Genomic DNA, 18,006 nt, shown 5'->3' on the forward strand with positions numbered 1-18,006 from the left:
TCTCTCTCTGTAGAAAATTCACTGCAAATATCTTCTAAACTGCAGCATATTATTCAGTTGGCCTCTCAAATATGTATTTTGTTTGTTTATTACCTACTTTTCACCGTAAGATCCCAGGGCGGGTTACAGCATTAAAAACAACATTAAATACAATTTATAACAACCCACAACCTTATAAAGTGATGAGGAAGTACAGCAGTACAGCAGTACCATGTTTTTCTACCAAAGACCTACATGGGCTCCCAGTACATTTCCGAGCACAATTCAAAGTGTTGGTGCTGACCTTTAAAGCCCTAAACAGCCTCGGCCCAATATACCTGAAGGAGCGTCTCCACCCCCATCATTCAGCCCAGACACTGAGGGCTCTGAGGGCCTTCTGGCTGTTCCCTCACTGTGAGAAGTGAGGTCACAGGAAACCAGGCAGAGGGTCTTCTCAGTAGTGGCACGCACCTTGTGGAATGCCCTCCCATCAGATGTCAAGGAAATAAACAACTACAGTCATACCTCGGGTTACAGATGCTTCAGGTTGCGCCTTTTCAGATTGCACACCGTGCCGAACCCGGAAGTACCGGAACAGGTTACTTCTGGGTTTTGGCACTCATGCATGCGCAGAAGCGCTAAATTGCACTTTGCACATGCACAGAAGTGGCAAATCACAACCGGTGCATGCGCAAACGCGGCGCTGTGGGTTGCAAAAGCTGTGGGTTGCGAACGTGCCTCCCGCACGGATCACGTTCACAACCCAAGTGTCCACTGTATCTGACTTTTAGAAGACATCTGAAGGCAGCCCTGTTTAGGGAAGTTTTTAATGTTTGATATTTTATTGTGTTTTAATATTCTGTTGGGAGTCGCCCAGAGTGGCTGGGGAAACCCAGCCAGATGGGCATGATATGAATAAAATAATAATAATAATAATAATAATAATAATAATAATAATAATAATAATAATTCTTTACCAGGACACTGGGTTGCTACTGCAGTTGTCGTCTGGCCCTTTAAGACTGGGGACCAAGCCACACTTCCACTTGTCCTATTCTTAGAAAGCACAAGTTTGAGAGGTTTTCTGTTTGTACCATTCTTTCTAGCCATGGATCAGAGCGGTTTTTCATTTACCCTGCAGCTTTCCCCCAGAAAACCCGCTGTCTGCCGTTGAATTGGAGCAAACGTCAATACACAGGATTGATATTTGTACCTTTGGATTAAGCAGTAAACAGTGGGTTTTCCTAGGGGAAAGCATTGGGGAAAGCGGCCAGGTGGATGAGCCTAGGCAGGTTGCCATAATGGTACTGGAGCTCTCTACATTAGGTACGTTTTCCATCTTGCAGAACGAAAAGGAACAGTGGTCATGGATCAGTGCTTACTATGACAGCTCAATGATGTATTCCACATGTTCCTAAAAAGATAATAAGAGAATATAAGGGAATTTCAGATGTGTGGTAACTGTCTGTCCTTGTGACAAAATAGTGACGCACTCCTCTGGGGCATGGGAAACTGATCGTTGCTGTGGCTTGGAAGAGGTACTGCTGCTGTTTAATTGCTTTAGGTCCACATAGGGTCTCAATAAAATAATTGCTAGTGGAGGAGTGAACTCTGCTCTTAACTCACAGGGTGGTCATGTATCCTACTTTTGCAGAGAAGAGTCTTCTATTTGAAGGGATTTTCCAGACCAAGCCTAGATTAAATATAAGAAACCAAAGGAAAGGAGAACAGAGCCTTGAAGTTGCCCATCAGCAGTTGCACTTTATCATGGTCTTCCCCACTATGATGAGATGGATTGTTTTGCTATTTAAATAATTTATAAATTTGTATCTCATACCCTCCAATAAACCTCAAAAAATAGGGACGCTCTATTAAGGAATGCATAAATTCAGATATCTAAATTTTATGTGGCCCTGTCCCCTTCCCGTTCTCTGTTTTGACACATTTCCTTTCTCTTGGTCACCCTGTGAACTCATTATTCACCTTCACAATAAACTTCATTCTTTTTCTTCCCTCCTGTGTCTTTATGAGGCATAATACTGACCTTTCCCATTACTGACTTATGGAATGTGCATTTTAAAGAAAAATAAAATATTTCCTGGAATACTGTAACTTCCATGTGATTATGAAAATTATATTGGCGACCAACAGGCAATTTAAAGAAACTTGGGGGAAACATGTATTTTGTTTAACCGAAAAGCTGAAAAAGATGTTTGCATTTTCTTTTTGTGTGTAGGTGGGAAATGACACAATATAGTCAAGAAGTGTTCATTACCAAGTTTTTATTTTTTTAAAAAATATTATTCCCTGAATCAGTATGTGCTTTGCGTACACAAAGTAGTAAGACACTGATCTTTATCTTTCTAAAATAATAATAATAATAATAAATACTGCCTGTAGGCTTGTTCCGTTTGATAACATAGTTTTAGTGAAGTTGTGATTTAAAAAGAAGTCGTCCCCTTCCCATGACAACCCTGGGCTTCTTAAGGAAGAAGGGTAGCATATAAATTTAATAAAATAAAGTTTGCCTGACTTTCTAAGAAACCTGGCCATTGCACCTTGGGGCAGCAAATTGGGGGACACACACCCCATGCACCATGCCGCTGCTGCCCATCCCCAAACCATCCCCATACCTTTGCCGGCTCATGCCATGGCAACCTGAGGCTATGGCAGCCACACAGAGACATCCTGGGTGGGTGTGCAAGTGCCAACATTGGGCCTCTTCCTCTCCCTCCCAGGGGCTGAAAGTTGTAGTAGAAAAGAAGGGTGCCATGTTGGTGGGGTAGGGAAGGAGCTCTCGTATCTCTTTCCCAATCCCATTGCCACAGCAGGAACTCTTCCGTGTCCCTTGTATGCATGCTGTACAAAATTAGGGTGCCCTGGGACAAAGACATAACCTTCAAAGGAATTGTGAACGTCCTGCTTAAAATGGGGTACTTGGAAGGTATACAGTTGTGTCCTTTTTCTGGCATTACTATGACATGGCCAGGATCCACATGTCTGTTTGGGTACTGACACACACTGATGGTTTATTAGGATTTAATATTAGTGTTATGTACTGAGTTGAATAGGATCCAAACTGCAGCAGTCTGATTGGTCCTAGAACAATAGGATCCAAAAGGCAGCAGTCTGATTGGTCCTAGAACAATAGGATTCAGAATGCAGCAGTCTGATTGGTCCTAGAACAATGCAGCAGTATGATTGGTTGGCAGGAACTACCCAATCATGCTCCAGATAGAAGTGAATCCACAACCTGATTGGCTTACAGTAGAATTCCGGAATTAGCCAATCATGTGCAGCCCATTGTGTAAATAATGTATATAAAGCAGATACTTTGAGGGGACTTTCATTCATTCCTCCTCACCACTATGAGCTGAATAAAGAGCATGAAATCACTTTGCGACTCTGAGTATATTTCACTGGCGATGAAGGTGGGATCCCGCTGAGCTGACTGCCACACACAGCACCGCAGCACCGCCACCTGCCGCACCGCTGCCTCGCACCGTGTATCCAGGCTTCAGCTCCGGGACACAAGGAACTCAGAATGGCAACCGACAACAGCTTCTCGCCGTTCAACCCAGCATCGGGAGACTGGGAAGCGTACGCCTCCCGTTTCACCTTCCTCCTAGAAGCCAAAGGGGTCACCGATGAAGAAGACGCCAAGAAGAGGGCGATATTCTTCAGCGTCTGCGGAGAGGAGACGTTTGAAATCGCCCGGGCTCTCCTTGCGCCTGAAGACGTCGCTACTGTTCCATACAAAACAATAATGGAACAGCTGAAGGGGCACTTTTCGCCGCAGCCCTCAGTGGTGGCTCGTCGAAATGCCTTCTACGCAAAGCGGCAAGCCCCTGGGGAAACCATAACTGGGTTTGTGACCTCTCTCCGCCAAGCCGCCTGGTTCTGCAACTTCTCAGAGCTGGAGAACATGCTTCGTGACCGCCTCGTCGGTGGCCTGAAGGATGAGAAGCTGCAACGACGCCTCTACGCTAAGAAGGACCTAACGTTCCAGGTCGCTCTGGAGGAGGCCCTGGCAACGGAAGCTGCCGAGAGGTCGACGCAAGAGGCACGGCCGAGCCAGCTGTCCCAACCGAGGGTCCACCACGAAGACCTCACCGACGACTCAGGATCCGACAGGGAGGAGGTGCACCGAGTACAGCAGCGCACTCAAGCAGCCCACATACCACAGCTGCCTCGACGAGAAGGAGGGAGCTGCGCAAGCTGTGGAGAAAGTCACGAGAGGAGGACCTGCCGTTTCCGCAACGCAGAGTGCAGGCAGTGCAGAAAATTGGGACACATCGCCCGGGTGTGTCGGGCTCGGCCCACCCGACGCCAGGCATCAGATGACCAATCCAAGAGCCCCAGGTCCCGGGGCCCAACGCACCAAGGCAACTCGACAGAGCTCACGGACTTCCAGGTATACCAGTTGCCCCACCCCAACGTAGAGAAAATTTATGTTGACGTACAGATAGAGGGGGCCCCATGCCGCATGGAGCTTGACACGGGTTCAACTCTATCCATAATCTCGGCAAGGACCTTAAGGAAACTGTGTCCTACTGGGGGTCCCAAACTCAGGCCGGCCCCATTCACCCTCCGGGACTTCCAAAAACGTAAGGTCCCCACAATGGGGGTGGGGACCTTCAGGGTGCAATACCGAGGGCGGACGCGGCAACTGGACTTGCTTGTGGTCAAGGGCCCCTACATTAGCTTACTGGGATTGGCATGGTTTGGACCACTGGGGCTAGCCGTCACCGGGGTGAACCACACTAGCTTACAAGTGGACGTGGACGCCATATGCAAGGAATTTCCGGGGGTTTTCGATGGGAAATTGGGGCAGTATACGGGCCCCCCCATTGCTCTACAGCTTGACCCCGCAGTACGACCGGTCAGGCTCAAGGCCCGCCGGGTCCCGTTCGCCCTGAAACCCCGTATAGACAAGGAATTGGACCAGCTCGTGGAGCAAGGAGTGCTGGAGCCGGTGCCTAATGCCCCCTGGGAAACCCCAATCGTCACGCCCGTCAAGCCTAATGGTTCAGTCCGCATCTGCGCAGACTACAAATGTACCATAAACAAGGCCCTCACGGCCCATGCATACCCAGTGCCAGTGGTCAGCCATGTTCTTGCCACCCTGGCTGGGTCGAAAATTTTTGGCAAGCTGGACTTGGCCCAAGCATATCAACAGCTGCCAGTAGATGAGGCCACAGCAGAGGCACAGACGATTGTGACGCACAGAGGAGCATTCAGGGTAAAGCGGCTGCAATTCGGTGTCAGCGTGGCACCAGGCATATTCCAGAATCTAATGGACTCTCTACTTAAAGGGATTCCTGGCGTCACCCCCTTCTTCGATGATGTGTTGATTGCCGGGCCCACACCAGAGGAGTTTGAGGACCGCCTCTGCACCGTTCTGCACCGTTTCCAGACGGCGGGTCTCAAGGTGAAGCGGGAAAAATGTCTACTAGGAGTGCCTCAGGTGGACTTTCTGGGATTTATGGTGGACGCAGAAGGGGTCCACCCGACTGGGGACAAGGTACGGGCCATTTGTGATGCCCCAGCGCCCAAGAACAAGACTGAACTTCAGGCCTTCTTGGGACTATTGAACTTTTACCATTCCTTCCTTCCCCACAAGGCGGCGGTAGCAGAGCCCCTACACAGACTCCTGGACAAGCGGGCCCCTTGGGTGTGGGGCCAGCGCCAGGAGGCCGCATTCCAGGCAGTCAAGGACTTGCTTGTCTCAAACTCGGTCTTGGCACACTTCGACGAGAGGCTGCCGGTGGTGCTAGCATGCGATGCCTCGCCCTATGGAATTGGCGCTGTCCTGGGACACCAACTCCCGGATGGAAGAGAGGTACCGGTGGCATACTTTTCCCAGACACTCAACGCGGAACTACTCGCAAATCGACAAGGAGGGTCTGGCAATCGTGAAGGGAGTAAAAAAATTCCATGATTTCTTGTACGGGCGGCCCTTCACCGTGGTGACTGACCACAAGCCGTTGCTTGGCTTATTTGCCCCTGAAAAGCAGACCCCCCAAGTGCTGTCTCCTCGCGTCCTCAGGTGGTCAATTTTCCTTGCCAGCTACCAGTATGCACTGATTCACCGTCCGGGGAAGGCGATGGGCCATGCGGATGCCCTCAGCAGGCTACCACTACCGGAAACAGGCCCCGACCCAGCACCTGCACAAGAGGTTATGAGCCTGGAGCTGCTTCCCGACCGCCCCATTCAGGCACAAGAAGTTGCACACCATTCCAAGAAAGATAGGGTCATCTCCCGGGTCCTGGACTGGGTGTGGAGGGGATGGCCCAGCAGCAGCCCCGGGCCAGAATTCGCCGGCTACACAACCCGCAAACATGAACTGTCGGCCCACAAGGGGTGCCTGTTATGGGGAAGCAGGGTCGTTGTTCCCCAGCCCCTCCGCAAAAGGGTCCTCACAGCCCTACACGAGACACACCCAGGGGTAGTAAAAATGAAGGCCCTTGCCAGGAGTTATGTGTGGTGGCCGGGGATCGACGGAGAGATAGAGGCCTGGGTCAAACACTGCCAGGCCTGCCAAGAATCCCGCCCAGATCCCCCAAGGGCCCCAGTCCAGTCCTGGGAGTCCGCCCGAGCACCACGGTCACGCCTGCATGTGGACTTCGCTGGCCCCTTTCAGGGGAAAACATTCTTCATAGTGGTGGACTCCTACACCAAATGGCTGGAAGTCGCACTGGTACCGTCCACTTCTACGTCCGCAGCCATCCGGGTACTACGCAGGCTGTTTGCAACCCACGGGCTCCCTGACACTCTCGTCTCAGACAACGGGACTGCATTTACGTCAGGAGAATTCCAAACCTTCACAGCGCAGAACGCCATCCGCCACATCCGTTCGGCGCCATTCCATCCTGCCACCAATGGCCAAGCAGAACGCATGGTGCGGACCACCAAGGACACCCTTCGCCGCATGACGCAAGGGGATTGGGAGTACCGCCTTGCCACATTCCTTCTAGCACAGCACAGCACCCCCAGCTCAACGACTGGCCGGAGCCCCGCTGAACTACTAATGGGTCGGTGCCTTGCAATCAGATTGGACCGCCTTCACCCCGATAGAGCTCAGGATGAGGTAGTGGTGGGGGAAGGCAGGAACTCCCGGACCTTCGAGGCCCAGGACCCAGTGTACGCAAAGAATTTTGGGGCAGGCCCAGCATGGGTACCCGCCACAGTCACCAGGGTCACTGGCCCCGTGTCGTACGAGGTGCTAACAGATGGGGGGCAATGCTGGCACCGCCACTGCGACCAGATACGGCGACGATTCCCGGGAGAAAACCAGGAGGAGGAAAGGTCAGAGGAGTCCCAAGGGAACAGAGGGGCAGTGAGGCCCATAGAGCACGAGGGGCCAGCAGGAGAGGCAGAATCACTAAATTCAGAGAGGACCTGCGAGGCCGAAAGGACACCGGAACCAGAACCACGACTGAGCGAGCCGGTTGCGCCAGACCAAATAGCCCCATCACAGCCAGCATCCTTGGAACACGAGCCAGAACCTGAACCCCGGACCAGGGAACACCCCAGGCCGCAACGCACACGTAGGCCGCCAGCGTACCTCGAGGACTATGAATGCGACCTCCCGGGCAGGACTGGAACTTAGAGGGGAGGGGTGTTATGTACTGAGTTGAATAGGATCCAAACTGCAGCAGTCTGATTGGTCCTAGAACAATAGGATCCAAAAGGCAGCAGTCTGATTGGTCCTAGAACAATAGGATTCAGAATGCAGCAGTCTGATTGGTCCTAGAACAATGCAGCAGTATGATTGGTTGGCAGGAACTACCCAATCATGCTCCAGATAGAAGTGAATCCACAACCTGATTGGCTTACAGTAGAATTCCGGAATTAGCCAATCATGTGCAGCCCATTGTGTAAATAATGTATATAAAGCAGATACTTTGAGGGGACTTTCATTCATTCCTCCTCACCACTATGAGCTGAATAAAGAGCATGAAATCACTTTGCGACTCTGAGTATATTTCAATTAGCATTCAATCTAGCTGGCAATGCCTACAGCAACATTTTTAACTTTTAACCACCATACCTTATTCTCTCTCCCACAATATCAATTCCCGAGAGCAGGGGTTCTCAAACTGTGGACCGTGGACCACCAGCTTCATTCGGGTGGTCCACAGTCTTTTAAATTCAATGAAAAGGCAAACAGCATCTAGCACAGCGCATTTCAATTGCTACAACAGGCAGAAAAACAAGTCAGCCATTAAGACTCTCAACAGTCTTCAAATGGTCAGCCGGGGGGTGGGGGGGAGTCAGGGATGGGAAACACTGCCCTAGAGACTGAATCTGTTCTGATTGAATCCATCATGAACACAGCTGCAACAGTGGACTTAACTTCAGAACTGCAATGAATGAAACTAAAATCCTATACGTAGTTATCTGGGAGTAAGCTCCACTGAATGACGTGAGACTTAATACCAGGTAAATATGTAGGGATGTGCTGCGACACTGCATTCCTCTGTTCATTTACTCCCTAGAAAATTCCATTGAACTTTACAGGACTTACATGCATAATATTGAGCTGTAAGTAAATATCTGGCATTCTGCAGGATGTTTCTCACCAGATGTATTAAAGACTGACAAGTTTAAGGAGTTTGGCTCTGGGTGAGTGGAGGAGCTGGAGAGAACCTGAAAGAAATCCCAATCCTTGCTTAATCATTTCTTGGCATTCTCTCATACTACTGAAGATGTATGTGCTTCTGGACTCATCATTCATTCAAGAAAGAAAGCCTTTTTTATTAGTGGATATGCACCACCACCCATCTGCCAAATAAGGCAAAAGAAGAAAGCAGAGCCTCCTAAATCATGAATTTTTGTTGGATTTTGCCTGAAGGCTGTTCACCTTAAGGATAATCATGAAATTAATTCGTCTGCGCCACTTTGAAAGATCAGTTAAGTATATAATAGCATAAAGTCATACAACTGTAATGGCACATTGTATCTACAAGTTCACTTTGTGTAATACAAATAACATTTAACTATTAATCAGCTTGAACTAAATAATTAGAAACCTCCACAATCTATCAATATTATTTTAAATTATGTCTATATTTTTCTTTAAAAATAATAATAAAAGGAATTAGTGAGTTGTGAAACAGTGCTGGGCTGGATCCAGAGGTGTGCTGTTGGGAGAAATTCTGGGAAACTGTTGTGCTGGTGCTAGATGACGGCACGTGGTATTGTACAAGAGGGGTGCAATGCTTTGTGGAAACAGAGGTGCATATCTGGATTTTAGTCATAGAGTCATAGAATTGTAGAGTTGGAAGGGACCTCTTCTTGCACTAAATCAGAAAAAGACCATCTACATGTGGAAGAGGCCTTCTGCACCTCCAATCTACTGTATTCTGTCCCCCCCCCGATATATTCTATTAATTTAGACATTTCTGCCACCTTCCAAGACTTTCAAGTCCCGACACTTCTTCGCAATTGGAAACTTGGCTTCAGTCAATTTATTCCAGACAATTTCTCTGTCATCAGGCTTTCCTTTCTCTTCCGTACATCCACACACACACCCCGTTGCCACCCCCAAATAACTAAGGGATCTGGTGGAATGGTATATTGGATAGCTTAAACTAATGGGGTATGTTATGCTTTTTCAAAATCTTTTGATCTTCAGCCATTTCCAATCTTCAGCCATATACAGTTTATGCCATCTTCATTCTTGCATTGCTTACACCAACACCAACAACAACTATCATTACTGTAATGATACATTATTCCTATATGTTATAGCATCAGATGCCACTGCTATTTTAAAATTTTGTAAAAATGATCTCCTAGACACAGCTTCTTCTCTTACCTATTTTTAAATACCATTTTCTTTCTGTAGGATAGGAAAAGGAGCTAAAATGGGGACAGTTGTCTCTTCCCAAAACTGCGCTCTCAAACTATGATAAATAAGGCATTGCTCTCAAGTTTATATTCTGACCGATAGCATTTCTCAGTCAGGAAAAACTTGTTTAGCTGTTCCTATTGCATTGTGGCAGTGAAGACGGAAACCTGATGCTGTAAAGTTCTGACTTCAGTGTAACTGCTAGAATTGGCAGCTCTCATTAAAAGTGACATTGGAAATGGCATAGTCAGAAGATACATAATGCTAAAAATTAAAGAATATCTGCACTGCAAACAGAAATCAAATTTCAGAATAGGAGCAAGAGAGCAAACCTTGCAGGTGCTCATGTTCTCTTTTGGCAGCAGCTGAGAATACATTAATTTAATTAATTTGCTAGAAACATTGCATGGTTTTCCAACAAGCACATTTACTTATAAAATTGGAAAGAGAAAGTAAATAAGCTAAAATGTGGTGGTCCAGCCAGCTGTACTTGCAAGCAATGTCATTGTCCAGTGGTGGGGTATGTTTTCTGGATAAAGTCCTTTACTCCCAATGGGAATTAATCAAAAGTGCTGGTCACATTCTGAAATTAATTAGTTCACGGTGCAGCCTCCTGCTTGTGCCTGACATGTGCTGGTATTATCTCTGACACACACCCTACGGCTTTCTGTGCCCACTGCAATGATTGTCAACCAACATGGCTCAGAGCAAAGCCAGATCATGCAGACAGACTCAGGGCATGTGCAAAGTTCCAGGTGTGCCAAGCTTCTTGGTAACGTGGGTTTTGGACCCCAACAGACTTACAATAAAGCATCGTTCTCAGTGAGCTTCTTTCTGCTGAAGACTAATTCAAAGACTGCTCATTCCCTAGTATCAAAGTGTCCTGGGGACATTGGTTGTACACTGCCTGCTGAACTCCCCAACTATCCAAAATCCAAAGCTGGAGATAGAGAATGGTGCTTTAATAGCATGGCCAGCCTCCCCATGAGGCAAGACAGCAGGGCCACAATGGGGTGCCACTGCTGCAGGTGCCCCACCTGCCATCACTGCAGAAGTGAGGAGAGCGGTGGCATATTCTGGTGAGATCTTGTGAACGCCGCATGAAATATTGCAAAATGTCATGGGGCTCTGTGCAAGATCTTGCCATTGCTTCTCTCCTATCCACTGAGGGCCTCCTCCTGCCCCACTGGAGAAGTGAAGAGATGTTATGTACTGAGTTGAATAGGATCCAAAATGCAGCAGTCTGATTGGTCCTAGAACAATAGGATCCAAAATGCAGCAGTCTGATTGGTCCTAGAACAATAGGATCCAAAATGCAGCAGTCTGATTGGTCCTAGAACAATGCAGCAGTATGATTGGTCTGCAGGAGCCACCCAATCCAGCTCCAGATGGAAGTGAATCCACAACCTGATTGGCCTACAGGAGAATTCCGGAATTGGCCAATCACGCGCAGCCCATTGTGTAAATAATGTATATAAAGCAGATACTTTGGGGAAACTTCCATTCCTCCTCACCACTATGAGCTGAATAAAGAGCATGAAATCCACCCTCGACTCTGAGTATATTTCAAGAGAAATCGCTGCCACTTCTCCCATGGGGGGGGCGGGCGCTGCTGGAACCTAGAAGCTGCTGCGTGACCGTAGTAAGCAAGGCTTTGGGGGGAGGCAGGGCGGCAGTGGCAGGGGGAGATGAAACAGGACGGGCCACCCTGTTTGATAGTAATTGGTACAATGAGTGTGCCTGGTTGGAATACTTATGAGAGATGAGGTTGCAGAATATATTTAAAGGAGGAAGACCAGAGATTAGTCTTCGTTATCAGTAGTTTTAATGACTGCAAGACTGCTCTAGGGAGCAAATAAAATACAGTGGTACCTTGGGTTACAAACGCTTCAGGTTACAGACTCCGTTAACCCAGAAGTGGTACCTCAGGTTAAGAACTTTACCTCAGGATGAGAACATAAATTGTGTGGTGGCAGTGGGAGGCCCCATTAGCTAAAGTGGTACCTCAGGTTAAGAACGGTTTCAGGTTAAGAACGGACCTCTGGAATGAATTAAGTTCTTAACCCGAGCTACCACTGTAAAAGGATTTTTCATGCATTGTTCATTTAAATCTAACAAACGACTGCGTGCATAGGAAGAACAGAAACAGGATAGCAACCACTATATCGCCACAATAGTAGACTGCGTAAACCAGCCTTCATGTTGATAAAGAACAAGTGTGAAGCTTGGCGGGGGGTGGGGGACGGACGACGACCTACTATTCTGCATCTATGCCATTAAATTCCCAGTTCTGATTATTTTCTGCCACTTCCTGTAGGCTTCTGAATGGTATGGAATATGACTCTTAAGCCTAAGCAATAAACTTGTACATGCACACATGCAAACATACACACTGAAAATTAACATGAGTATTGTAGCTATGCATGTCAACTAAAAGTGGCAAGGTCATAAATGCATATAAAAAGCTTAATGATACTGACTTTTCAAATTCTTTTCCTGATTATCCCTAGCATAGAATTTCTTTTTTCAACACTGCTGTTTCAGGAAAGTGAGTTAAAACTCTCTCAGAATTGTATAGGCAATAATATCAAGTTTTTTTGGGGGGGGGGCGAATCTTGTGTAGTTGTGCTGGATTTGAGTCCTCCCCACTCCTTTCCCCAAAGTGAATACCTTGGCGAAGTTCGCTGTATCTTTGATAGGCTTGCATAATCTGCTTGTAATGGAGCTAATGGCTGTTTTGTCATCCTTAGAGATATAAATTTCCGTGGTGATGTCTGCAGTAGTCAGTGCAAGCACTGGCTGCCAGCAAGGGCTAATAATCAGAGATGGGCAGGGCGCTTTGTTAGAGAGAGGGGTGGGGGAAGGAAATGAGCCTTAGCTGTTTTTCTGGCTTTGCGAAGAAAGAAGAAATGGATACTACTGGTAAGTGAAACTAATCAGACATTCATGCTTGGCTGAACTACAGTATTAATTTGTGTCTTCTCTGTGTGCTGCTGTCGGATGCTTGCTTTTTCTGTCTGCAATGCTGGTATTCTTTAAATTCACCTTTTAAACCCTTTCCCCCTTCTTATGAGGCTGAGGGTCACAGACCTGGTGATATGCAATATGCAGCCCCATGTTTACTCAGAAGTAAATCCCACTGAGTTGAATAGTAAGTGTACTTACGATGGCAGAGGTAGGGAGGGGAGGCAGAATAGAATTCATGTAATTATCAAACACCTTTTAGCGGCGGGAATAACTTGAATATACATTCACTCTAAAAAGAGAAACACTGTGTCTGTTATTCAATATAAACACATGGTTATTCAATTTTAAATATATAGCTGTTGTTCTAATTTAGGAATAATGTGCACTTAAATCTCTTTTCGATGGCTTGACTTTAGAATATGTGGTTTCGTGTTAAAATAGCACATCTAAGGAGTTGAAGGGGAAGTTCAAAATGACAATTGAAAAGGCTGGGAAGCAGCCTACTTCTATTTAAATTTCTAAGTAGTGCTTAGCCAAGGATGGTTCTTGTATTGTTTTCAATATGTTTGCTAGCCTCTTGGCAAACTTTTTTTTTTTTTAATCCACTAAGCAAAAGAGATATGTCCCTTCTAGGTCATCCTTTTTGGTTTGCATGCTAGCCAGAGTGGGAACCAGTCCATTTATTCACCTGTGCAGAATTCCTGGTGACATACACGTACCAGGCAATTAGTTGAGTACAAAGCTATGATTGCCCATTTGAGCTATGCAGATCTAGTGCACCATGTTATATTTATTTTCCTTTCTGAGGCTACAATCCCAACCCCACTTAGTGAGAGTAAGCCCAATTAAATGAAGTAGACATGCTTAGGCTTGCAAGCTTACAACTCAATCCTACACATGTACAATCTGAAGTAAGTTCCTCTTTATTCAATGGCCCTTACTCTCTAGTAAGTGTGTTCAGGACTTTGGATTCAAATTCTGTTCCTATTGCACTGCACACACACTTTCAATAGAGCTGCAGTTAAGACCATAATTATGGTTTCATTTACATTTTATCAACAGAGCGAGGGAACCTCTCATACTAGCACAAACTTTAAAACAAACTTGTTAGGTCTGTGGAACAAGCCAGCTGACATAACTGAGGTCCATTAAGATGCAGGAATTTAATACAATGACATGACTAATATTCCATGACTAGGCAAAATTCCGGTTTCATGTCAGACATACCTCAGCATAGGCAAGCAAATGAAACAGGCAGAACTGCCCATTTCTCCTAGTTAAAAAAATTATCTCACTACTACAGATTCTTGAAACCCTGTCAAAAGATGTCACTTTCATCCTAAACTATATGGCACTGTCCACTCCATACAGTGTAGCTATATGAGCATTTATGAGACTAAAAATAAATATGACTCAAACTTTTTTGTGGGGGGGGAGGGGGCAGAGAGAGGACAGAAGCTGATGTTTGAAAACCATAGAAACCAATTCTTCTTTGTTGTTCTTATTCTTTCTCTGAGGATAGCTTTAGGTCCTAAATTATCCTTGTTTGGTTTAGGGGCATCATTTCTTTTTCTATTTCACAAGGATATTGCTGTCTGGCTTGCTTTAATTAACTAGTATTGAAATGCTCCAAGCATCTGATAGCAACATCAATTGTTGCTTTCTTAAGTTGTCCCTTGTGTTTTGAAACAGCGTATCAGGATGGTGAACTAGGAATTTGTTTACCAAGGAAAAGAAAGAAGCTAAGAAAGTCTATAACACATTTTTCTTTGAAATTACAATATGAGTTATTGCCTACAAAGGGCAAACCAAACCAGCTTCCTTTTGTTTAAGAACTCTTCTTCACTATGTCTGGTAGAGATCTTGGTACTAAATGAGGTCTGTTGGTGAAATGTGCCCATTCTTTTGATCCAGTTAATTCTTCCAGTATGTTATATTTGTGTGAATCACCCATTGCCCCAGCTGGCTGCTTTTGTTCTACTAAACAGTGGTCAATTGAGGATTAGGATTCAGAAGCTCTCCTGTGTTATGAGCCTGCCTCAGTTGACAGACTCTTGCAGCGACTTCTAGTACTTCCTGCCTTGGTTGACATGTAACACGTTTCAGTTTGTTGTTGTTGTTGTTTAGTCGTTTAGTCATGTCTGACTCTTTGTGACCCCATGGACCAGAGCACGCCAGGCACTCCTGTCTTCCACTGCCTCCCGCAGTTTGGTCAAACTCATGCTGGTAGCTTCGAGAACACTGTCCAACCGTCTCGTCCTCTGTTGTCTCCTTCTCCTTGTGCCCTCCATCTTTCCCAACATCAGGGTCTTTTCCAGGGAGTCTTCTCTTCTCATGAGGTGGCCAAAGTATTGGAGCCTCAGCTTCACAATCTGTCCTTCCAGTGAGCGCTCAGGGCTGATTTCCTTCAGAATGGATAGGTTTGATCTTCTTGCAGTCCATGGCACTCTCAAGAGTCTCCTCCAGCACCATAATTCAAAAGCATCAATTCTTCGGTGATCAGCCTTCTTTATGGTCCAGCTCTTACTTCCATACATCAGTTTAGTACTCCTTAATTCACACCATTCTGACTATATCCAATTTAGACTAAAACAAGAAACCAGTTAATGAGAAAATCGGCATCTGTGACCAGGCCCATTGTTGGATCATTGCCTGGTCCTGTGGACCACCACACATTGTAACACCCATCAAAGTTCATCTGTGCTTTTAAATTGAAGAGTGATATTTAGTACCCAGAATAAAGTACTTTGGCATTTAAATGTTATTTGGGCTGGACTCATCTGTTAGCCACACACTGGCCTTGTTTGCATGTAACACTAAGCCATGTAACACTAAACCAAACCATGGCTTAGTGTTATGTGTGAACTGGGTCACTCCTGTGAGATAGAAATTCTATAGCATCAGTGCTTTTATAGAATCAGCGGCACAGGGATAAAATGCCATATAAAAATAAGGGAGAGCTAAAGTAATGGTGAAAATATTGTGCTGCAGCTTTCGGAGCCTGCCACCCACACACCCTATGGTGACGTTGCAGAGCTATATTTTTCATTTGCAGTAATATAACGTCACTGCTTTTGGAGGACCAAATATATCTCTTCCACAGCCTGCATAGCTAACAACAATTAGCAATCAAACTGGGTGACAAATTTATTCTTGTAGCCAAACAATTAAAAAGAAAATAATTATAAATATTCTCATGGAAAACATTGCAGCACATCCACATGTACAGGTTTCATCACAGGACAAAGCAAGAGATAAGCATTAACAGGTGTGAAATGAAGTTGGGGCTAATTGAGATGGAAATACAGACAGTGTGGTCTAACAGTATGAAAATTACTCCTTGCAGTCTTGCTCAGTGCATCATGGCAGATGTGGGGTGGCTGCTGAAAATGGCATCCCTGTTTCACATGCTTCCATCTCTCCCTGTAACGTGTAGTTTCGCTTGCAGGCATATCACTGCCCCTGCTCCATGCCATTTGCAGCTGCTGGCAGAGGGAACGAGAGAGCACACAATGTGACAATATCACAAGAGGTAAGTGAATCTGCACATTACAGGAAGAAGGGTGACAATGTGGCATTTCCCGCAGCTTCCCTGCCCTGAGGAATCATTCTGTCAATCTCCTCATTCTTTCCAGGCTGGCTAGGCACCTAATCTGCCACACAACCTAACAACCAGGTTCAGTTTACCTTGTCATTTTCCCCTTGCACTGTGAGCCTTCACATCTATCTCAGTCCTTCTATTCCTCCAAATATATATATATAAATAAGATAAAATATAGGCCTTCTGTAACAAATCACCTTCCCAATGTCTGCACAGTAATGTTTTGGAAACTCTGTTCTGAGTTGTCAGGTTAACACACACTTTAGTTGTTTTTCCAACTAAACTGTAAACCATAGAGAGAGAGAAAAAATCAGTCTGGCTACATACCTGACATATCTTTCTGAATAGCTACTATTTTTGGCATAGAACTAGACAGTCCTGCACACAGCAGCTGGCTCTGGCTATTTAGTGCTAGAAATAGCAATTTAGGTATATCAGCATTGGTGAGTCAGGCTTTTGTTATCAAAATTGTCCTCGAATCAGACCATGAATCAGCTGAAGGATAATTGGTAAGCAGAATTCAACCTCCAGTTTTAACCTAAAATGTATCTTTTGTAATTTACTGGACATAACGGTTCCCAAACTGCTTTGCCATGAAAACTCTGCTTCTGCATGGGATCTCCCAGCCAATCCAACTTCTGATCTGGAATCCTCTTTCCCTCCATTACCTTTTTCTGACATTGTCTTATCCCCGCTTACTGGTACCTAGTGAGCTACCTATGCAGCTCCTGCCCCCAAAGAGCCACAGGTGAGTCTCAACCCACTGTGCAGAATTCACTGTTCAGGTTGCCCAGAAGTCCCGAATGAAATATTATGTGCACATTTTTACTATTTTGACTCACTCCATCTGTAAGTTGAGCTGCAAATGGTTTGCTTCATGTCTATGTCCTAGCCAGAAAATGCTCTTTCTCTTGTGGTTAGGGAGCAATTGTATGTAATTGTGTTGTATGTTCTTCTAAAAGGCTTTACTGGAATAATAATGAAATATTCATTAAATACTGTACTGGAAGGTTTATAGAAGTGTTCACTGTATTTTCAAGAGCAATGTGCAGATAAACCTAGAGGGTTGTTGTTGTTGTTGTTTTAAAAGATAGTGACATGGTCTTGTAAAGCTGTAGAGCCTGTCTGCTTACCTGCAGGAGTTCTTGTTTCCCCCCTAATGTTGCCTTCTGATTCTCTGATACTCTTTAAAATGTTCCAGGATTTGCCCACACTGGCTAGGACTGAGCCAGACCTTTATTGCCTTTAATACAGTGTTTTGTTGCCTGAGGTACACTTTCTCTAGATTAAAACTGGCAGCAGCCAAGTACTTTTGAGTGTAAGAATGAAGTGTGCTGCCAATTTTAATGCACAAAAATATGTCAGGACAGTTTAGTTTCTTTTGTGGAGACCAGTTGACATTTCACAATTCTTTTGGCTAGTATTTAGAGACCCTTGAATAGTGGGCCCATCTTTGGAGTGGCAAGCTTGTTTTCTCCTGCTCTGGAGGGTGGGACCTGAACCAATTGCTTCAAGTTACAAGAAAGGAGATTCTGACTAAACATCAGGAAGAACTTTCTGGTGCCAAGAGCTGTTTGACACTGGAAGGTACTCCCTCAAAAG

General features: G+C 45.7%; 1 protein-coding gene and 1 pseudogene across 2 annotated transcripts in view; both read left to right on the forward strand.

Annotated features, from left to right (window-relative positions):
• Window positions 1-4,660: 4,660 nt before the first annotated feature.
• On the forward strand, window positions 4,661-9,897 carry LOC128411578 (uncharacterized protein K02A2.6-like; annotated as a pseudogene).
• Window positions 9,898-12,730: 2,833 nt separating this feature from the next.
• PHACTR2 (phosphatase and actin regulator 2) overlaps window positions 12,731-18,006 on the forward strand; it is a 66,389-nt gene continuing 61,113 nt past the window's right edge. The window contains exons 1-2 of one of the 2 annotated variants that reach the window (XM_053382079.1): window positions 12,731-12,758; window positions 16,252-16,335. In XM_053382079.1, coding sequence (XP_053238054.1) covers window positions 12,746-12,758; window positions 16,252-16,335 — 97 coding nt within the window. In that variant the 5' untranslated portion in view covers window positions 12,731-12,745. The remainder of the gene's footprint in view (window positions 12,759-16,251; window positions 16,336-18,006) is intronic. The other variant, XM_053382080.1, reaches the window with a different exon arrangement.

Source organism: Podarcis raffonei, chromosome 3 (genome assembly GCF_027172205.1).
Source record: "Podarcis raffonei isolate rPodRaf1 chromosome 3, rPodRaf1.pri, whole genome shotgun sequence".
Classification (NCBI taxonomy): Eukaryota; Metazoa; Chordata; class Lepidosauria; order Squamata; family Lacertidae; genus Podarcis; species Podarcis raffonei.